At 45.4% G+C, this 19,376-nt stretch overlaps 1 protein-coding gene across 2 annotated transcripts in view; it reads right to left on the bottom strand.

The window, feature by feature from the left end:
- Nucleotides 1–13,155, bottom strand: part of SGSM1 (small G protein signaling modulator 1) — a 1,300,548-nt gene extending 1,287,393 nt beyond the window's left edge. For both annotated transcript variants that reach the window (XM_085636109.1, XM_085636110.1), the window contains exons 1-2: nt 12,913–13,155; nt 12,785–12,828 (exon numbers count right to left, since the gene is read on the bottom strand). In XM_085636109.1, coding sequence (XP_085492235.1) covers nt 12,785–12,828; nt 12,913–12,931 — 63 coding nt within the window. In that variant the 5' untranslated portion in view covers nt 12,932–13,155. The remainder of the gene's footprint in view (nt 1–12,784; nt 12,829–12,912) is intronic.
- Nucleotides 13,156–19,376: the final 6,221 nt, after the last annotated feature.

The following is a 19,376-nucleotide window of genomic DNA, read 5'->3' as shown; positions in this document are numbered from 1 at the left end:
GGTGAGCTTTGCACATAAAGAGGGTCTATGTATCCTTCTTATCGCAGTACACTTCAAAGGCCTCAAGAAATATGAACACATCACCCCCATCCTGAAGAAATTCCACTGGCTTCCCATGCAGCCCAAACCATCTTAAAATTCAACGGCTTCATTTACAAAGCCATCACAAAAGGCACCCTCACCTATTGGCCGATAAATTCAGCACCTCCTGTGGCTCTCGGCACACCTGCAGCAAGTACAGCATCAAGGAAACAGAAAAGTGCAAAAATGAAAACCAAAACAGGCCTTCTCAATTTATGAATCCAGAATCAGTAACACCATCCCTCTGTCCAGGAGGAATGGCACAACCATGCTCCAATTCACGAAAGAACTGAAAAAGAAAGACACACCTCTTCAACACTAAATCACAACGAAGTAATGGTCCACCTCCATTCTCAAAACTCAGCTTCCACTTCAATCCCAGATTGCAGTATCTCGGCATGTGACCCTCCAATGAGCTCCACTGCCTTTTGGCTAGGTGTCTGCTAATGAATGCTACATACATACACCCCAAAGTTGTACATGCAATCCAAATGCACCCGCCTATGTCAGATTCACATAAAAACGAAGAGCCAAAACTCTGCAGATATGCAGAGCTATTTATTACTTAGTAATTAGCTTTTTTACTTGATGACACTATTTTCAGGTTCCCCTTATTAAAATAAATTAAGCAACAATGAACCAGTAAAGCAAGGTACCAATTTACTGTAGCTACAATATTAAAAACCAGACTGTTCTTGGGTTTGAGGAGTTGTCACGGCAACGCAGAAAGCAGATCGCAGAGGCATGAAACAGCACTTTTTTCATCTTAGTCAACCACATATTATTCTAGGATATTAAAGGAAAACATCGGGTATCATCTTGAAGACAATAATGTAAGGTTTCCACAGTTCAAATGTAATGATGTAACATAGGTTTTGAATCAGACTGAAAATGACTTTCAAGGAATGGATAAACTAAACATTACAAAAACACGGTAATCAGCCAATACTTCTCTTTCACAACCAATCCCAGTGCTCAAATCGAAGGGAAAATGCACCATCCAGCAAAAGGATACACCTGCTGCATCCCATTGAAGCAATTCATATAACCAGTGCGGCAGGTATAATCGCCTGAAACTTTAGCCAAGTTTCAGTAATTTTCACCACTAAAATTTAACACAAAACATTTGGTTTTTATAGTGTTTTTCTTCATTTAAAGTAGTTCACAAAAAGCTACATGGATACAATGGGGCAGCATGACAAAGATATGCATCAAGACTGACACATTCGAAAAGGAATTGGTAATGCAGACAGACACACACACACTTAAAACACTATGGCTGATTAAAGTAGGGTGCTGAACCAGCTATGTGGCGGACTCTAGTTAGGAAAAAGACAGATGTAGGTAATTTGGGATAAGGCACCTAAAACTAGGGACTGGATGCCTTAAAACATGAATAGCGGAGCAACCACCAATTAGGCTTTGAACAACAGAAGTTTTTATAACTATTCTTCTGCATGATAATAGAACAACGTATTAATTACTGCAGAGTGAAAGAGAAAAGTGTAGGCATAGTAAGCCTTTAAAGACCCACATGCATCCGTGAACCGAGGGTGCTTTCTATCAGAGAGCCTCCGTATTAGGAGAGTAATAAAACTAGCTCGGATTAACTCACTCAATTTAAGAAAAGTGCTTTCATGGTATGGGGCTAAAGTGCTTAGAGGGGGGTAGGAAGTTAGATCAAAGTAGAGGACACTGCAGTTAACTAACAGAGAAATGCTTTGGAAGTCTAACGGAGAACTACTGAATACAAGGAAGCCTCGGCTGTCAGAGCTGGTCTATTCCAGAGCAAAAGGTGAGCCCCGAAGAACTACGATACTGTTGAGAACACCCATTCGGTTCATTTTTTGGATCATGCATGTATGATCTGATTCTATATCTTGTTAACATTTTCAAAAATACCTTACCTTATGTGCCTTTTTTCCCCACTGTCCCAATTTCCCATCTTACACATATGTGGCCATAACCCAGTGTCTGGATCTTCCCTTTCCAGCTTCTGGATTGCCTTATAGATCACTTTTAAGGCCATTTAATGCTTACGTAGAGATCTACAAAGGGGAAGATGTTAATGTGTATTTTATAATTTAACACAATTGAACTCTCCTAACTCTAATGCGGCGCGGACGTGGCCAAGCAACATGACCAACAAGACGTGAGCCTCCGGGATGTTTTCTGCTCGAATCCTGTTTAATCCTGCGTAAGCCTGTCCTACGATACCTGAATACAGCCTCCCCGGTGCAGCGTACGGTCTGCAGCACCCGAGCCCTGCTGGAAATTGAGGAGTGACTACCAGCGAGGGTCCCGGGCCGAGTGAAGGGAGCTGGTCGCATAGGGGGATATTACCAAGAAATTGCAATAATTGTCGCAAAGCGCGCTTAGCGCTGTTTTTTTATTGCCGGCTATCGCTGGAGTTCATCGCGGAGATAACACGTTATTATCAATGTTTATCTCCAAGGCGATAGAAAATCCAACGATAGCGGCGAAACCCTGCAATAGCGCGAGAAATCCAGTGATAAATTCAACGCGCTAATGAAAGGCTTGCTAATAGGCAGGTGAGGACTTAACCATTCTAGTCAATGGGAGGTGGATTGTAAGGTTAAGTCAGGATTTTAGCAGGTGTTAGATTCCAGCGATAGTCGAGGTCAAATTTTTTTATCGCTTCGTGGGCATTGCTAATGGGGGAAGCTGTGTTTGTGACTATTTTCAATCGCTTTAAGTTGGGAACGCCTACTTTGCATGTCATTAGCGATATATATATATATAATATATATATATATATATATATATATCGCTGACATGCAAAGCGGTACCAAAACGGTTGCTTTCACCATAAAGCTGTCGCTAACAGCTGTTAGCGACAGCTTGCTAATAGGGCGATAGAAATATCGCCGCTTTAGCGGCAAAAAGTACCGCTAAAGCGGCAATAAGGCCCTTGCTAATATCCCCCACAGTTTCTTAATCAAGGCCTACAGCAAGTCGTAGTGCTGGGGGACTTGTGCAGTGGATGCCTAGGCTGGGGAAGCTCCTGCCTGCATGGTAGCTGCGTGATGGACCCGGAAACTATTCCTTTGCACAGCTGGTTCCCAGTGAGGAGGTAGCTCGGCATGGGTGGTGCCCACATCCGGAGTCTGCCAGGAGACCTGGGCACGAACCGCGCCAGACGAGTGACCCATGTCGGCTTCTGCAGCAGGAGGCACCCTGTGCGTGAGCGCGACTCGTTCCCCATGGACCAGTGAACCTGACCGCAAAGCTTCCCGTGAGGACTCTGTGTTATGGTAACGGAGGGGGCCGGCCTTAGAACATCTGGTGGCCGACTGCGAGAGTTGTGTGACACCGACCTGAAAAGCAGGCACACCGTCGACTAGAGGGAAGCCTGGGGAGTCTCTGGTGGAGCCCCTCTGGCCACACTGCGTACTGGACAGGCCCAGGGTGTGCACCCTTTGCACATGCTGGATCCTCCAACATCATTGGTTTAACTTGCGGGGTGCGTAGTCCACTGCAGCAGGAGCTTGGCGTGGAGGAGGAAGCGCTGGCCACGTTACGGGCTGGGGAGCAGTTGCAACCAGATGACAGGTGCAGAGAACAGGCAGTAGGTCGACATATAGCAGAGATCTGGGCTCGCCTGGACAAAAATACACTTAATCAATATAGCAGAGGCTGCATAAGGAGGGAGATAAGTCAGGTCAGCTGCTGGCTTACATACTCCGTAGGGAGCACCTACTGCCCTGGACCACACACCCAATATCAACGGATGGCACCAGGGTTGCCACTAGGGCTGGGATAGTGGGTGTTTTTAGATAGCACTTGCAGCAAGCATTACCCGCAGATCCCGCTATAACCCCAGACCAGTATGTCCCACTCCTGGAGGGACTGGACCTCCCATGGCTGGCGTCGCTGGTCGCGGAGGCCCTTGATGGCCCTGATGGGCTGGAGGGGCTGCGCAGGACACCGAGTATGTTGCCACAGGCCAAGGCGGAGATGGCTTTCTATTAGGCATTCTCGCGACAGTTACACAGGGTCTCTTGGAGGTATGTGAGAGCGGAGTCCTGAACCCATCAATGAGGGAGGAGGAGATCGATCTGCTTGTTTCTTAAACTGGGTGGGTGGAGTCTGACCCTGCTGCTTGTAAGCCGCTCACCATGATTAACGCAGATGTGAAAATACTGTGCAAGATATTAGTCACTTGTCTAGTGCCTCATATGACCCAGCTGGTAAAATGTGAGTTCATTCCCGGAGAAAACATCGGTATGAATCTTAAAAGTCTCGCCCATGTCTTTCATGAGGTGGAGCACCGGGACGAGGAGCTGGAGCTGGTCTCCAATGACCTGGAAAAGGCCTTCGACGCGGTGGACTATCGCCACCTGCTTGAAGTGCTAAGAGTTATGGGTCTAGACACACAATATCTGGGATGGGTCCGGTTACTATATACTAACCCCAGTGGAAGAGTGCGCGTAGGGCAAAGTCGCTCAGAGGCGTGTGCCCTGGAGAGGAGAACGTGGCAGGGCTGCCCCCTGTGGCCCCTTCTGTTTGTGTTAGCGATAGAACCCCAGGCAATTTGGGCATGTTGTGTTATGTGAGACTGGGGTATATGACTGGTTGACGCACCACATCATCTCGCTCTACTCAGACAACATGCTTTTTAGGTCGAGCCTAGCCAGCGTGCACACGCTGTCTGCAAGACCTACTGTAATCAATACGACTCTATTCCCACTTGCTACTTACCATTGGTTCAACTCCTGCGTCGCTCTTCTTTGCTGCGTTCTAAGTCGTTAATTCAGCTGATTCCTCACTTCCGTTAAAGGCTGAGAAGGACCGGTAAAGTAGTTTCCTTACACTTGAATTTCTTATCCGTGGTTTGAAGAAATCTTTTTTTTAAACCATTGTTTTCCGCCAGTCGCTGCTTGTTCTAATTTGGCTCATCAAGGATACTTTACCGTACATCTTAAGCACTAGACCGCACAATAAAGTTTTGTACAAGGAACATATAGACCATGGGATAGGTCCTAGTTAGTAAATGGACTAATAACACAGTTCAATGCTTCCATTTGGCGAGTTGTACTATTAACAACACCCAAAATGGCGCAATAGGCGATTTTTTAAAAACAATTTACTGGTACGCAGTGTAGTTTCTGAGATGTCGGACGAAGCGTTGGATACGCTGTGAGTCACTTGATTACAGAGGAAACAGCTCCACAGGATGGTGTAGGTCTGGAGCCAATGGAGGTGTTAAAGACACTGGTGAGACACCTAAACTGCCTGCAGGATGACAGTAAAGTAACTCAGTGAGGTTGGGCACTGTGCAGCCGGCAGCAAGTACTGCTGGACCCTGGGTTGTGTTGGGTGCTGCACTGCAAGAGGTGTTCAGATATGCACACTCTGCCCTATCTCATGCCTGCCCTTCAGCAACGCTTTGGCCAGCCCACCCTTGTGGAGCCCTCTGACAGACTGCAGCTAGCTACTTTTACTAATGGTGGCGGTGTGCAGGTAATCAATTATGTTAGATTCTATATATAAACATAACTAGAAAGACCTTTAAGGTAGAGTTCATAGGAACCAAGATCGCAAACAAGCAGACACTTAAAAATAGAGCATGCTGGCGGTCTGTGCAATACAGTGTATATAAAAGCAGTGAACTCCGGAATACAGAATCTTTACATAAAACATTGTTCGGGGGTTGCCAATTTAGCTAAAGAGGTAAACATCAATAGATAGTGAGTACACTTTGGAGGATCCCATCATTGCAGGTTCTGTGTGCAAAACAGTTCTTGGAGGCGACGTGCAGCCTTTAGATGGCTCTCTTTTCCTAGGCAGGCCCTACTCTAATGACATCTCTCATTTGGCCTCAGCACATTTCAGCGATCAATGGGGTAGTTATTGCTGTGTAGAGTTGGGGGAGGCTACTTTCCCCCACACAACGTCAACCGCAAAATCTCACCACCGACTACAACGAATCAGACTTTATCACAAATAATGTGTGGAAGCTCCCCTTTAGGAAAGAGAAGGTTAAATAATCATGACCCTGGACGATTCTCATTACTTCACTTGAATAAAATGCCATGTTTTTATCATAATAAATTACACCTCACAGTTTATATTCCTAACTAACTATCCTTTTCCTTTTATAAAATAAAATCGAAGGCTTTCATTGTCATCAAACATATTTACTTGGCAAGAACCCCAGTGAACCACACATAAGTAAAACATAATCTCATTTACAATGCCAATAGCTCTAACACAATTAAATGTGAGACCTATTGCATTTCTAATGCGTGTTTATGTTGCAATTCAAAGCGCAGTGCTGTCCCTATTGTTGCAACTCTTAGATGAGTTTGGGAACTTGTCTACAGCCAGGACATTTCCTACATTATGCTGGACTGGCAGAGATGGCCAAGCTGACCTGGCCCTCATTAACCGCGGTACCCCAGCCCACGTGTAAGCTGGATGTCCTATTATCCTGCAGCACAGGTAGACATCTGATCACACATCTCTATAGGGCAATGAGGGAGAACGTAGCCGTCACAGGTAGTGACGGACCTTTGATGGGCCACACACTTACGAACTGACCTTATACCACAACACTGCCTGCTGGGCAATGTTAAGAGACCGAAGGGTCATCATAGATAGACAATCCAGCCTAATTGTGGAGGCCCATTTTTACTTGCAAAAAATCATATAGAAGGCTCTGTTCCATGCTGTTAGCACTATATATATATATATATATATATATATATATATATATATATATCTCACTTTTCTATCCTATGCACGCCCTCTTGTGCATTTCTTGAGGTGGACCTGATTTCCTTTCATTGTGCCCTTAGTCCGTCCGCCCTCTTGTGCTTACTCAGATGCCTCGATTTATTACACCCCTGACGGCCACTGCTGTGGTTCTCCATGTGCCTACATACCTTGCTATATAGGGTAATTGCTCCTTGGCACAACACAAACACAGTTGCTCTCCCCCCGCACTCTGAGGTATTACAGAGATAATATTTGGGCATACTGTAGTTTCAGTAGGTCCCCCCTGTTTCACTTGCCTAGTTACATATCAGCCCTTGTACTACCCCCTTCCACCAGCTCATACATGGCACTCCGGATCCTTAACACTTACTTTACTATCGCATCGGAAATGGAATGCAAAATGTGACGAACATGAAGAGCCCCCGCCCGTGTCACCGTTCCCCACAACACACATCGAACACACAGTCCTACCGCAACACTCTACGGATAATCACGTTGAATGTAAGAGGCATGCATAGTGCTCGTAAGAGGTATAAGGTACACTCCTACATCAAGCTTCAACAAGTTCATGTGGTCTACAAGTGACGCAAAAAACACTACCTGAACTAACTCGCCTGCATAAGCGCTGGAGGGGTATTTATTATGCCAGAACCTACTCAGGGTACGTTTGCGGCACCCTGATCTGGATCAAACCTGGAGTCCCATTTCAGGTCCTGGATACCAAGATAGACCCGGATGGCCGTTATTTGTTCCTGGAGGGTCGCCTAGATGGGCAGCCACTCCTTATTGGCAGGATCTACACTCCCAACATCGGACAATCAGATTTCTGGAATGCACGGTCCTCCATTCTTACCCAAAAAACTGACTTTCCCTGGATCCTAGGTGGGGATTTTAAACGTGCACTAAATCTACACCTCGATAGGTCCCAGCCCCCTCTTCCAAGTGACCCCCCAGGATGCTTGTTTCCAGTCCAGGAAAAGACATGGCTTGGCACTTCAGGCTGGACTGTTCCCATGAGGCACAGGGTCAGACTGATTTGCATATGGCCATGTCTGAACTGGGGTGGTGGAGTGAGCTAAAGAATGATGATGGATTAAACCCAGATCAGTTGACTGGGAGGGGGGGGGGAGGGGGGGGGGGGAGTGTTTGATTTGCTCAAACGCTCTGTCCATCATCCCCTTTGGTATCGATTATGTAGCTGGGCGTAACAGTGGTAGCTCTAAGATGCTTGGCGCACACACAACCTCACCCTTCGATTGTACTCATTTTATTCCCCACCGCACGGGCTCCATGTACAACTGGACCGCTTTCTGTGTATGGCATTACTGACCCCCTCGTATGCAGCTCTGACTATCTAGGACGAATAATCTCGGACCATGACACCCACTATATGGACCTCCACTGGTCATTTCCCAGATCCCCAGTCCAGACTTGACGTCCCCAGAGCAGCTACCTGGACTATCCATTTTTCAGGAAAGAGCAGGGTGATTGTATTCAACATTACTTTGTGGAAAACCATGGCACCGCCTCCCCGGAGAGGGTGGAATGGGACGCTTTTAAGAGAGTAACACAAGGTCACAGCATTCAGCAGGTGGTGGGGGTCCAGAAACCCTAGATATAGAAATACAGCCACTGAACAGCAACATGCTCAATTAAGCAAGGAGACAGATAGCGACCCAGAGAAACTTTACAGCTCACCAAGGCTAAAACAACTTACGCAGAACAACTTCGACACTTAAACTATATGGCTCATGCAGCCAAGATCTACTGAGACAGGGACCAATCATGTTGCCCCTTAGCATGACTTGTGCGCCAAGACACTACCCCAGCTCCTATTACCGAACTCATTTTACCCACAGGGGCCCTGCTTCGGTAACAGGAGCTTATTGTGGAACAGTTTCACACTTACTATTCTACCTTGTATCGGAGCACACCTGGCCCAGCAGGGAACACCTACAGTCCCTTTCTCGAAGGAATTATGCTACCTCATTTCCCTGCCATGCTCAAACATGCATTAGACAGCAAGCTCACCACTGAGTGTGCATTGCAAGCCCGTAGAGACTGCTCCTGAAATAAAACCCCGGGCCTCGATGGTCTACCACTTGAGTTCTACAATATCTTCCCCTCCCAACTTGCAGCCAGATTAACCAGCATGTACGAAGCTGCGCTGGCCTCTGGAGTACTTCTGTCATCACTCAGACAGTCTCTCCTGGTTTCCATCCTAAAGCCCGGACCCAGCCAGTGACATATCACCCGATTGCTATGCTGGGTGCGGATTATAAGATTTTAGACAAGATACTAGTGGATCGTTACGCCCAGGTACTTTCAGATCTCATACATGCAGACCAAAATGGATTCATCCCAGGTCACAGTATCTTCCAAAACCTGCGCCGGCTTTTCCATATACAAGACCGTGTTAGAGAACTTTAGCCAAGTGAGGCCCAATTTTAGATCCGGGGAAGGCTTTTGACTCTTTGGCGTCGAACTACCTCCTCCAGACTCTGATGAAATTTGAGGTCGGTCCCCGACTCCTTGCATATACACGTCATTTATACACCAACTCTACATCCCGAGTCAAGCTGGGATGCCTTGTGTCTGCCTCATTCCCTGTAGGCAGAGGAACGCGACAGAGCTTCCCCCTCTCTCCATTGCTCTTCGCCCTCGCAATGGAACCACTGGCTATCTGCTTATGGGCGGGAGATGGGGGGATACCCCTCGAAGACAGGACACATGTGGTGTCATTGTATGCTGACGATCTCCTTCTCTATAAGAGAGACATTACATGCGACCTTGCACCCCTATGAGCTGTACATAATGAGTTTACCGAGGCTACGGGGTCCATGTCAATTGGGATAAATCAGTGATTTATCCTCTTCACCCCAATCAACAACTTCGGTCCATTTTGCTGGACTCTATACCCCTGATTTGTCAGGATGCAGCCCGTGCTATCTGGGGATCCTCTTATACCACACTTCTTCTGAATTATTTGACGGGAACCTCCCAGTGGCACTAAAGGGCATTAAAATGCAAATGCACTTCTGGAGTTCACTGCCTCCTGCCCAGATAGGGGAAATTGCTTTGGCTAAAATGATGATACTGCCTCACCAATTATATTATTTTGCCAGTCTTTCAGTGGACCCCCCACAATCCTTCTTGCAAGAGTTCAATTCCTTGCTGACTGCTCTCATCTGAGGTAACAGGCAGCGACGAGAGGCACTTAGCAAGCCACAGCTTCCGTTTGACCGGGGTGGCCTCGGAGCCCTACCCTTTGAGGCGTATTACCTCGCAGCATAGCTGCAATGGGTGTCACATTTGACTGATGAGAGGTACATGGGAGAGACCTGTGGCACAGGCGGAATGATGACACCTCAGGCTGTCTTTCACCTTCTTCTACTGAAAAAAAACTCAGCCACCCCCCCTCTCGGCCCATACAAGTGGCGCACCTGCATTTTGCGTTTTTACCGTATGGCACGCCGGCTTCTCGTGTATGCCCCGCCCTGCCCCTTATAGGACTGCTTACATTTCCTGGATTTTACACAAAGTTTGACTTGACCCCCTGGACCTCTTGCTTGTTACACACAACGGGCGACTTCTTCCAAGATGGGCAATTCCCCATATTTGACCAATTGACGCAGTATGGACTGCCTCCTGGACAGTTTTTCTTACATCGCCACCTCACATACACATCACATCTTATGGAACGCCATGGTATCTGAGCCTGCTCCACACCCAGAATTACTGACAATTCTAACCATGGGTTCTGGATGCCATTTAATTACATGGCTATACAAGGCGGTACGTGAAAGAACACTTGGACAATCTGCACTGATTTTAGTCTCTTGAAAGAGAGCTTTGGAGACCCAACACTTTGCACTGTGCTAGACAAAGCCTATACCCTTGAAGCTTTCAAAATGGATGCCAGGTGATCTTTCCTCTGCATTTATGACTTGCGACATTCGGTGGAGTTCACACACTTCTTTAAGACTGATGTATAAAGAGGCAGTACTTTCCATAAATGAAGTCGTCATAATGAAATAGCAAAGTCGATTAGTTTATCACGACCACATGCCAGGACAGATTTAGTAGCTTAGGAAAGCAGATCATTACCAATGCACCACACCACCATGGGCAGCAGAGCTCCGTGGCGGCAATATGTAATAGTGTATATATTGACTTAATAAATTAGATTACTATCTTAACACTATACAATAGTTTATGAACAAGTTTTGGAAAGCAGGTCACTTTACTGTGACACTATATCATCGCCGACGTATAGATTTAGGAGAACAGATCATTGTACATATGAGCTTCGATAAACAGATCGCTGCTGTGGCTCTAGAGCATAATTTTATATGGGTTCTGAAAAGCAGCTCCAACATCTATGTAATATAGCATTAATGAAGTATTTTCTGGATTAGGTACACCACTGTAATATACCGCTTTTGAAATATGGCCTCAGGTAAGTGGATCACTGTTGTGGCACTATCAATCATTTATAGGTTATGGAAAAGCAGATCACTCTGCTGTGGCAAAAAACATTGTCGGTGTATTAATGTAGTTAAGGGTTTCAGTGTTATTGTACGTAGCGATATTCCACAATCAATACAGCAAGTATAACACAATACCATTTTCTATACAGATTTTTGGAAAGAACACTCAATGTTCCATCAATTGCGTATTGAAGTTGGATTCCAGAATAGCAAACAACCCCCATCTTTTCTGCCTCGTGTGTAAACAGGTAAACAATTTGCAGTAAGATATGCCGAGCTACTTGGTCATTGCATGAAAGAATGAGTACCATAGAGCAGCGCTGCAGCGTTATCGTTCAAGACATGGACATGTAGCAGCCTACAGGGTTCTGTTAAACGTGACCAGGTCTATCAGAAAATGCGGTACACTGTCAGCCCCGCTGCTTTTAGCATCCAAATTCTCATCTTTTCACACTTCAGGATGATTTCCTGATCGCATCAGTGACTTCGCCAACTAGGCTCAACACCCGATAGAAGCAGATTCAGTACACAAACCAAAGTCCCTGGAAACAGCAAGTGCAATAACAATTCCCGGCTTCAGGACCTGGTATCAGAATAATCGGTGGCTCTTCCAAGTAGGCTGCGCAGCTGACTAGATCAGCAGGTTGATGGCTGCCTTCCCACTGATCTTTGACAGCAGCAATTGCAATGACCCTCCCCTCAACTTTCGGGCTCAGTTCACCAGCAAGAGCATCACTACACCCCCACCCCTTCAAAAAAGCGTCATGCTCAGAGATCAGCAGGTTTAAAGACTCCGCCTGCCACAGCAACCTGAGTATTTGACAAAAGCGAGTTATATGTTCAGGGCCCCTCCACACACAAACACATTCAGGCCTCAGCCCCTTCCCCCAATTAGCCACAGGTTAAACACCGATGCCTACCTAAAAGCCACTGTCCACTCACAGCATCAACGTCAATAAATCTCTCGCTCGCACTCAGTCCATGAAAGCAGAGTAATGAATGTCCACTTGAAGCAGGCTTCTCTGCCCAGGGCAGCAAATTCAATACCATCCATCCCACCGGTACACACAAACAACAACAGCGCAATATTAACAGTTGCTTAAACATCACCACTTCTCAAAGCCACAGTCCACAACAGCTTCTGGCTCATTGAGCCCCTCGACTTTTCCGCACCTCAGAGTAGCACATTATATACTATTTCCTGTATGTATAGATAATACACCATTCCCTATCCCTTTTTCCAACACCTCGCAGCTGTACAGATGTCTCGCTTCCTAAATGGACATTCCCCTCCAGGCAGCAGTTTTAATGATCTTTCCTGTACCCAATCCCTGAACCCATGAGGTACGGTTCTCCCCCGAACCCGCTATTACTCCCATGAGAACAACAAGGTCAATCACTCCTCGCCTCCTCCCAAGCTCCTGGCAGCAGCATGTCTGCTGTCACCACCCTCCGGCTCCCCGGGCACCCACCTCTTTCTTGACGGTGCGCAGCAGATTCTGGCGCGTCTCGGCCTCTGTGGAAGAAGAGAGAGGCGGGTTGAGTGCAGGCAGACAGGGCGCAGCGGTGGGTGCTGGCTGCAGGTGTACGGATGCCCTACCTGCGGTGGCCGCTGCCATGGCGCTGCTTGGGTCCTTCCGCCTCGGATCCCGGGCTCTGCTCAAAAGCTGGCCACTGCGCGCCGCTCCACAGCCCTGCACAACCGGCGGGGGTCCCAAGCTGCAAGGGTGAGGGGAGCCCCGGGGCCTGCAGCTGGGGCTGATGTGATGTCCTTGCGAGAAAGCATGAGCGTCCACGGATACCCAGCACTGCCTGCGTGCAGCCTGACAGTTCAGCGCTGCTTGGTGCTGAAGGCAAGAAAAACACCTATAACGTCAAAAGCAAGCCCAAACAAGCCCCGCCCACAAAACGACGATGGCATGTTTTAATAGCATATCTAGATATATAGACGCCTGCTTTACAATTGACTTAGATCAAGAAACGAGTTCAACACTTTACAGGTAGCAAATAAGCCGTTCACATTTTAGGTTTAGGTTTCAAATGCAGTTATTAGTGGTTAATGAGGTGTTATATATAAAGGAAGCGGTGCTTCCATTATATCAGCCCGCATCACAACCCTGCTAGTTGCCATAGGCTTTAACAGTCAAAGCACAGAAACAGTTAAAACCTTATAAATAATTAGCATACTTGGGAACACTTGTTTTTCGCACCATAAAACTCAGTATTTTTGGTCCAGCTCTTCTACAGATGTTTTTTAAATCATGAATGACCACATAATTGCCTCATTAACACTTTCGAATATTATCGCTTTTCAGCTTCAGTGTCGCATATATTACAAGAAAGTATGATTTTCATAATTTCATTTATGAATGGTATATATTTTAAACTGATGGCTATTTAGCCGACTGCTGGGTAAATAGTGAATTGTCTCTGCTATTTACCTGGCTGCAATGCTGGCTACATAGTAGAGATTGCTTTCTACTTTGCAGCAGACTTGCAAATAGCAGAGAAACTTCAATATTTACCTAGCAGTTAGATTAAGCAGAGATTATGTACTTCGATCAACGGGCTTGCACATAGTATAAACACGTAAATATTTATCAAGTTGCTGGCTACATTGTAAAGATTATGCACTGTTCCCCTGGGAGCCCTGAAAATAGCGAGGAAATTCACAATTGACCCGGCTTCCGACTAAATAGTAAAGAATATGTACTGTTTGTTTAGCAACTGTGTACATCGCGATGAAACTTTACTATATTTAGCTGCTGGCTAAACAACACTATATATTACTTGGATGGAGGTCATTCAAATAGAAATCAAACTTCACTGTTGCCTGCCCAGCTTCGGACTAAATAGCAGACGTTATGCATGATTTGGCTTATAGCTGTGCACACAGCAAAGACATTATTTACCGGACCGCAGTCTAAATACCAGGCAGCATGCACAATTTATCCAGTGGCCATGCAAATAGCAGAGAAACGACACTTTTACATGCATGCAGTCTAAATAGTTGAAATTATATACTATGGTGCCTAGCACAGAATTCTACAATACATTTAGAACCAGTTAGAACTACAAACAAGAAGTGAACACAAGTGGTACCCATCTCATCATGCAAGTTAGTGCTAAAACAGTCTTAAATTCATACATATTTTTTCTTCTTCCTTGAGCTTGGAATAAAACCGCTCAATGATACTGAGTTGGTGATGTGCATATGGGGCCCTATGTAACTGGCTGTATTTTTAAAAGATCACCACACTTTCTGTATGGCTATGGCTATCTGATGGCACCATGTCAACATTTCAAGTTTATATAACTATATATCTTTAAAAAAACTAAATCTAAGTACTGCACCAAATGTCAGTAATTTTTGTCAGATGCCTTCGTCGCAGTGTTCAATAAGTACACGTTGTCTAGACTGAATGACTACATGCTTGATAATGAAATTGTCATCATACAAGTCTAATTCCTTCAAAACTAAGTATCAGGGACAGTGGATAAAGGATATATCTTGGATAATCAAATTTCCATATAAGTGATTCTAAAAAGACAGCCTGTATGCATTACCTTTTTGGAAATATTGTCAAAGTTGAGTCTTGAAACAAGTGTGTAGCTGTAGGAAATTGGATTACTGGTTGGGGGGAGGTTTAAACCCTACTCAAGTAGCAACCACAATCGTTGCAGCGTGAGGCATACATTGACCCTAAATTAAGCTGTTCTGAACCCTCTGGTACCTTGTCTCAGAGCCGTCAGGTTTAACGTAGAGGCAATGTGTAAAGTATGTATGCAACACTTCCAAACAGTAATAAAGTGAACATACCACACAAAAAGGATACCACATCAGGTTAGATAACTAGAGTTTTCTTTAATAAATAAACCAAGACCGAAATGACAAAAATCCAATCAGTAGACTCATAGATATACAATTTTAAAGATTTAAGGGAAAATTGTGCCAAAAAGCAAAAAGCTGCAACAGTGATTATCTGGTCGCACCGTACAGGGACAAAGTCACAAGTTCAGGCTGACCATGATGGAGTTTGGGCCGGATAAAGGGATCAAGTGAGGCCCACTGAACAAAGTACCTTAAATCCTGGTTTGCGGAGTGTTGTGAGATTCCGAGAAGCATCGAGCTGCAACGGTTCAGAGGAAGCTGTGGGGCTGCGATGCAGAGTCATGTGTCACCATCAAGGAAGCCCTTGATGAGGGCTTGCGATCCAAAATCATGTGTTGAAGACACGTTGCGCACCAGCCATTCTAAAGAAGATGCGAGTCTGCAGTGCACGCCGTGGTCGAAGGGCTTACGATGCGATGGCCTGTATCAAGGATGTGTCACGCAGCGGAGGTTCTGAGGAGACTGCAGGCTGCAATGTGAGGTCAGTCTACAGAGATGCGTCATACTGCAGAGGTTCCGAAGCAGAGCTGTGAGGAGATTCATCACGCTGCATCGGTTCTTCCCACCAGGCTACACCTGGTCTAACAGAGCACCTTCAGGCCCCTTTCCAAGGATAGTGAACTGGGGTGACACAACTTGACTGGGTAGGACTCACAGCAGACAGAGTCCAGTAGCTGTGTTCGAGGTGGTTGAAGCCTTTTCTGTCTCTGAGGATCTGAGCAGGACACCGCCAACTTGTCCTTGGAGCCGCTCTGGTGGTCCTGGGTTCAAGATGCAGGTCCAGTCCTTTTCACTCAGGCATCAGAGCAGCAGAGTAGCAGTCGTTCTTGCAGAGCAGCACAGCAGTCCTTCTGAGCCTTCCACAAGCCCAAAAGGGTACTGAAGAGTTGGATCTGAGGGTCCATTATTTATACCCGGTGCCCACTTTAAAGTAGGAGAAGTTTCTACAAGCTTCCACCCAAGAGGTGCTTTGAATTTCCTGCCTCCCTGCCCTGGCCCCAGCTATCCTGGGGACACAAAAGACTAGTGTTAAACCCTCTTTGAGTTTGCGCTGGCAGAGTAATGGGCAAGTTTTGCAGGTGTGGTGGAGTAATCTTCCAAAACCCAACTGTCAGGTGGAATATCAAAGATATTGAAGTAAAAGCCTCACTCACATAATAGTGACATGCTTCATCATAGGCAAATACTCCACACCCAGAGAAGATGGTACTCTCCGGGCGGACTCAACCAAAGATATAATGGGAGTTCTTAGATAAGTGGGTAACTGGTTAAGCAGGGAACCAGGTTATAATTAAAAATACCTGCGAGTATACCCTTAATCGATCCTTTATTCTTGGGTACTCTTGGTATCGTTAAAAATTACGTGTTGGGGTTATTTTGAATCTAAATTAATTCAAATGTACCCTCAGTTTTGTGCCAACATGTTTCGGCCCTTACAACTAGCCCAATCGGGTCTGGGGGCCTTCGTCAGGGCATTGTATTTGTTCTGTATTTATATATCCCTGCCGTGTGTCAATGCATGTGTTGCATGCACCCCGAAAGTGAGGCCTAATGCACTCACCTGTACGTGTTCGTACTCCGACACCAGTAGTTTTTCTATTAGAGATATCAAACAGAAGCAGTTCAACATTTATACTTTATAAACATATTGAAAATACTACTGTGCCTAAATTGTGCTCTTATTATCTACAATGAAGGTGGAGTGTGAGTGCACCACCTGACTATGTGCTCACTATTTGTGGCTTAGTGGACTAAAGAAATTTCAATCCCAAAAACTTTTTTTGTGCCAATTCACTAAAATCCAATCACCGCGCTACGTGCTCTCAAAAAGGGATTGTTGGATCATAACTGTAGTGGCCACGACCGTTGTGTAGGTTAAAATCAAACCCAAATGCCGCACTCTCTCCTCTCACGAGGAATGCGCTAAGCGTGGTGTTTTGAATACATTCATTTGAATTCTTTTATTCGCTGAGTTCTATAGTGCTTGTTTATGAACCTATAGACGGGATGTGTTCATAGTTCCCAACTACGGTGAAGGGAGAATTATCTTTCCAACCATGTTTAATTGATCAATCATCAATCCGTTGTTTCTCACCTACTGGGAGATGCCTACTCGCACCATGCAGTTCTCATGTGTAGGGATGATATCTTGTAGTCACACACTAAATTGAAAAAGCAATATATGTCACATGCTATCTGATGCACCAACACGACTTGCTTCTTAAATCTCTGACATGCGTGGTATTAACATCTATGCAGAACATGCACGTTATGTTAACGATATGTGTCCCCCACAACTCATGGTAGTGTTACCTAAATCACGTAGTGAGCAGTCGCTGCAATCGCACATCCAAGGGGGTTTAGAATATTATAAAACGAGGTCAATATCCCGCGGTGCAGTGTCTATTTGCCCCATAAATCTACGAACATTGTGTCCGCTGGTTAAAGGTGGGCTGCTCTTGCCTGCCCCTCTCAAATAATTATGTGCTACACTGGCGCTAAGGATGCATCTTCTACTCCCCCTTAGTCTAAAGGGAGGTAACCACAATTATGTTGCCCTTCAAGACTCCAGTGTAGTTGAATAGGGGGCCTCCATAAGTAAATTAAATTATATCCCCACTTACTTCGTCAAAGATAACACCCGCTGTTCCACCTCTCGGGACACATCGTCTGCCGTCGGAGAGGTTGCGCTGATACTGGGGCCTTAAGTGGAGTGTTTACCCTCTGGTGATTGGTCGCTCTATCTGGTGCAGTGTGATCTCTATGGTATAGAAAGGGGATGGCGGGATATTAGGCATGTGTCTGACGGGTTAACCCGGGTTTCTGGGTAATGTAGTTTTGCATGTCGTTTTTACGATGTTCTGCCTCTGCGGTGTAAGTCCACTTCTTTTTTATTACAATCGGTGTAACTTTATGTCGCAAGGATGTTTTTGCATTTCCGATCGGGAACTCTTAACGTCGTGTATTCAACTACGGAATTTAACCAAGTCTGTGGAAAGTATGTTTACTGCCAAGGTTCGTGGTGATTATTCCTCTCCCCATTTATAATTCCTACATATAAACGGATGTGTGGAGAGTGTAATTGTCGCCCAGGCTCTGTCCTGTATTTATGAGCCCTATTGCTGGTGGTCTGTATTTCCAACCCCTCCATTTTTCTGCCATCTAGCAAGGGATTTGTTTTTGACCAGTATTAGGTTATGTTGGTTAATATATACTGTAACTGCCAAATGTACCATCTGCACATTTGTAGTGTTCTGTTTACGTCAGGGAAGTCCACGGGATTTCCTCGTTCAGGCCCAGGGTTGCGCTTGACAAGCGGTAGATCCATCTCTGTTCAAGTTTGAGTAGTTGTCCTTCGTTGCAGCTGTTTGGTAATTTTTCAATCACAGTCCAAGTGAAATCATTCTCATTGTGATTCTGGGATTGAAAATGACGCATCATTTTGGTGATTGTTTTGCCACATCTAAATGTGCTCCGATGCTCATTTATTCTGGTTTTAACTTTCCGTGTGGTCATACCAATGTATATCTTTTTACATTTGCATGTTATTAGGTAGACTACGTTTTGGCTGTTACAATTACTAAAGGTACGTTGTTGCCACGGGGTTCTTAGGCCTACGTTAATCTCCTTAGTCGCTGTTGTTAATCTACATACGTTGCACGATCCACACGGGAAATGTCCTACCACTTCTGGGAGATTCCACAAAGTGTGTTGCTGCCCTGTTCTTGTTTGTCTCTTATTTGGACGGGTATGAACAACAGCATCCCGGATTGACTTCTCTCTCCTGAAGGCAAATAATGGTTTTTCCAAACCCAGACCCCCTGAGTTTAGGGTTCTCCAATGTCGTAGGATAATTCCTTTTATTTCATTGGATTCTGTTCCGAAGGTAGTGACACAAACCATTTTTTTATTTTCAGTTTTAGTTTGAGGTTCAAGCAATCCCTCTCGGTTGCTATTCTTCGCTCTTTTATATGCTTGTTTGATCAATCTTTTTGGATAAGATTTTGTCTTTAATTTGTTTGTCAGTTGTTCAGCGTGGAGTTCATATTTCGCCTTGTCTGTGCAATTTCTTCTCAATCTTAGAAATTGCCCTACTGGTAGGTTATCTTTTAAAGCTTTAGGGTGAAAGCTATCATATCTGAGCAGGTTATTAGCGTCAGTCGGTTTGTAAA

Source organism: Triturus cristatus, chromosome 11 (assembly GCF_964204655.1).
Source record: "Triturus cristatus chromosome 11, aTriCri1.1, whole genome shotgun sequence".
Taxonomy (NCBI): Eukaryota; Metazoa; Chordata; class Amphibia; order Caudata; family Salamandridae; genus Triturus; species Triturus cristatus.
This window is presented reverse-complemented; position numbering and strand designations above follow the sequence as displayed.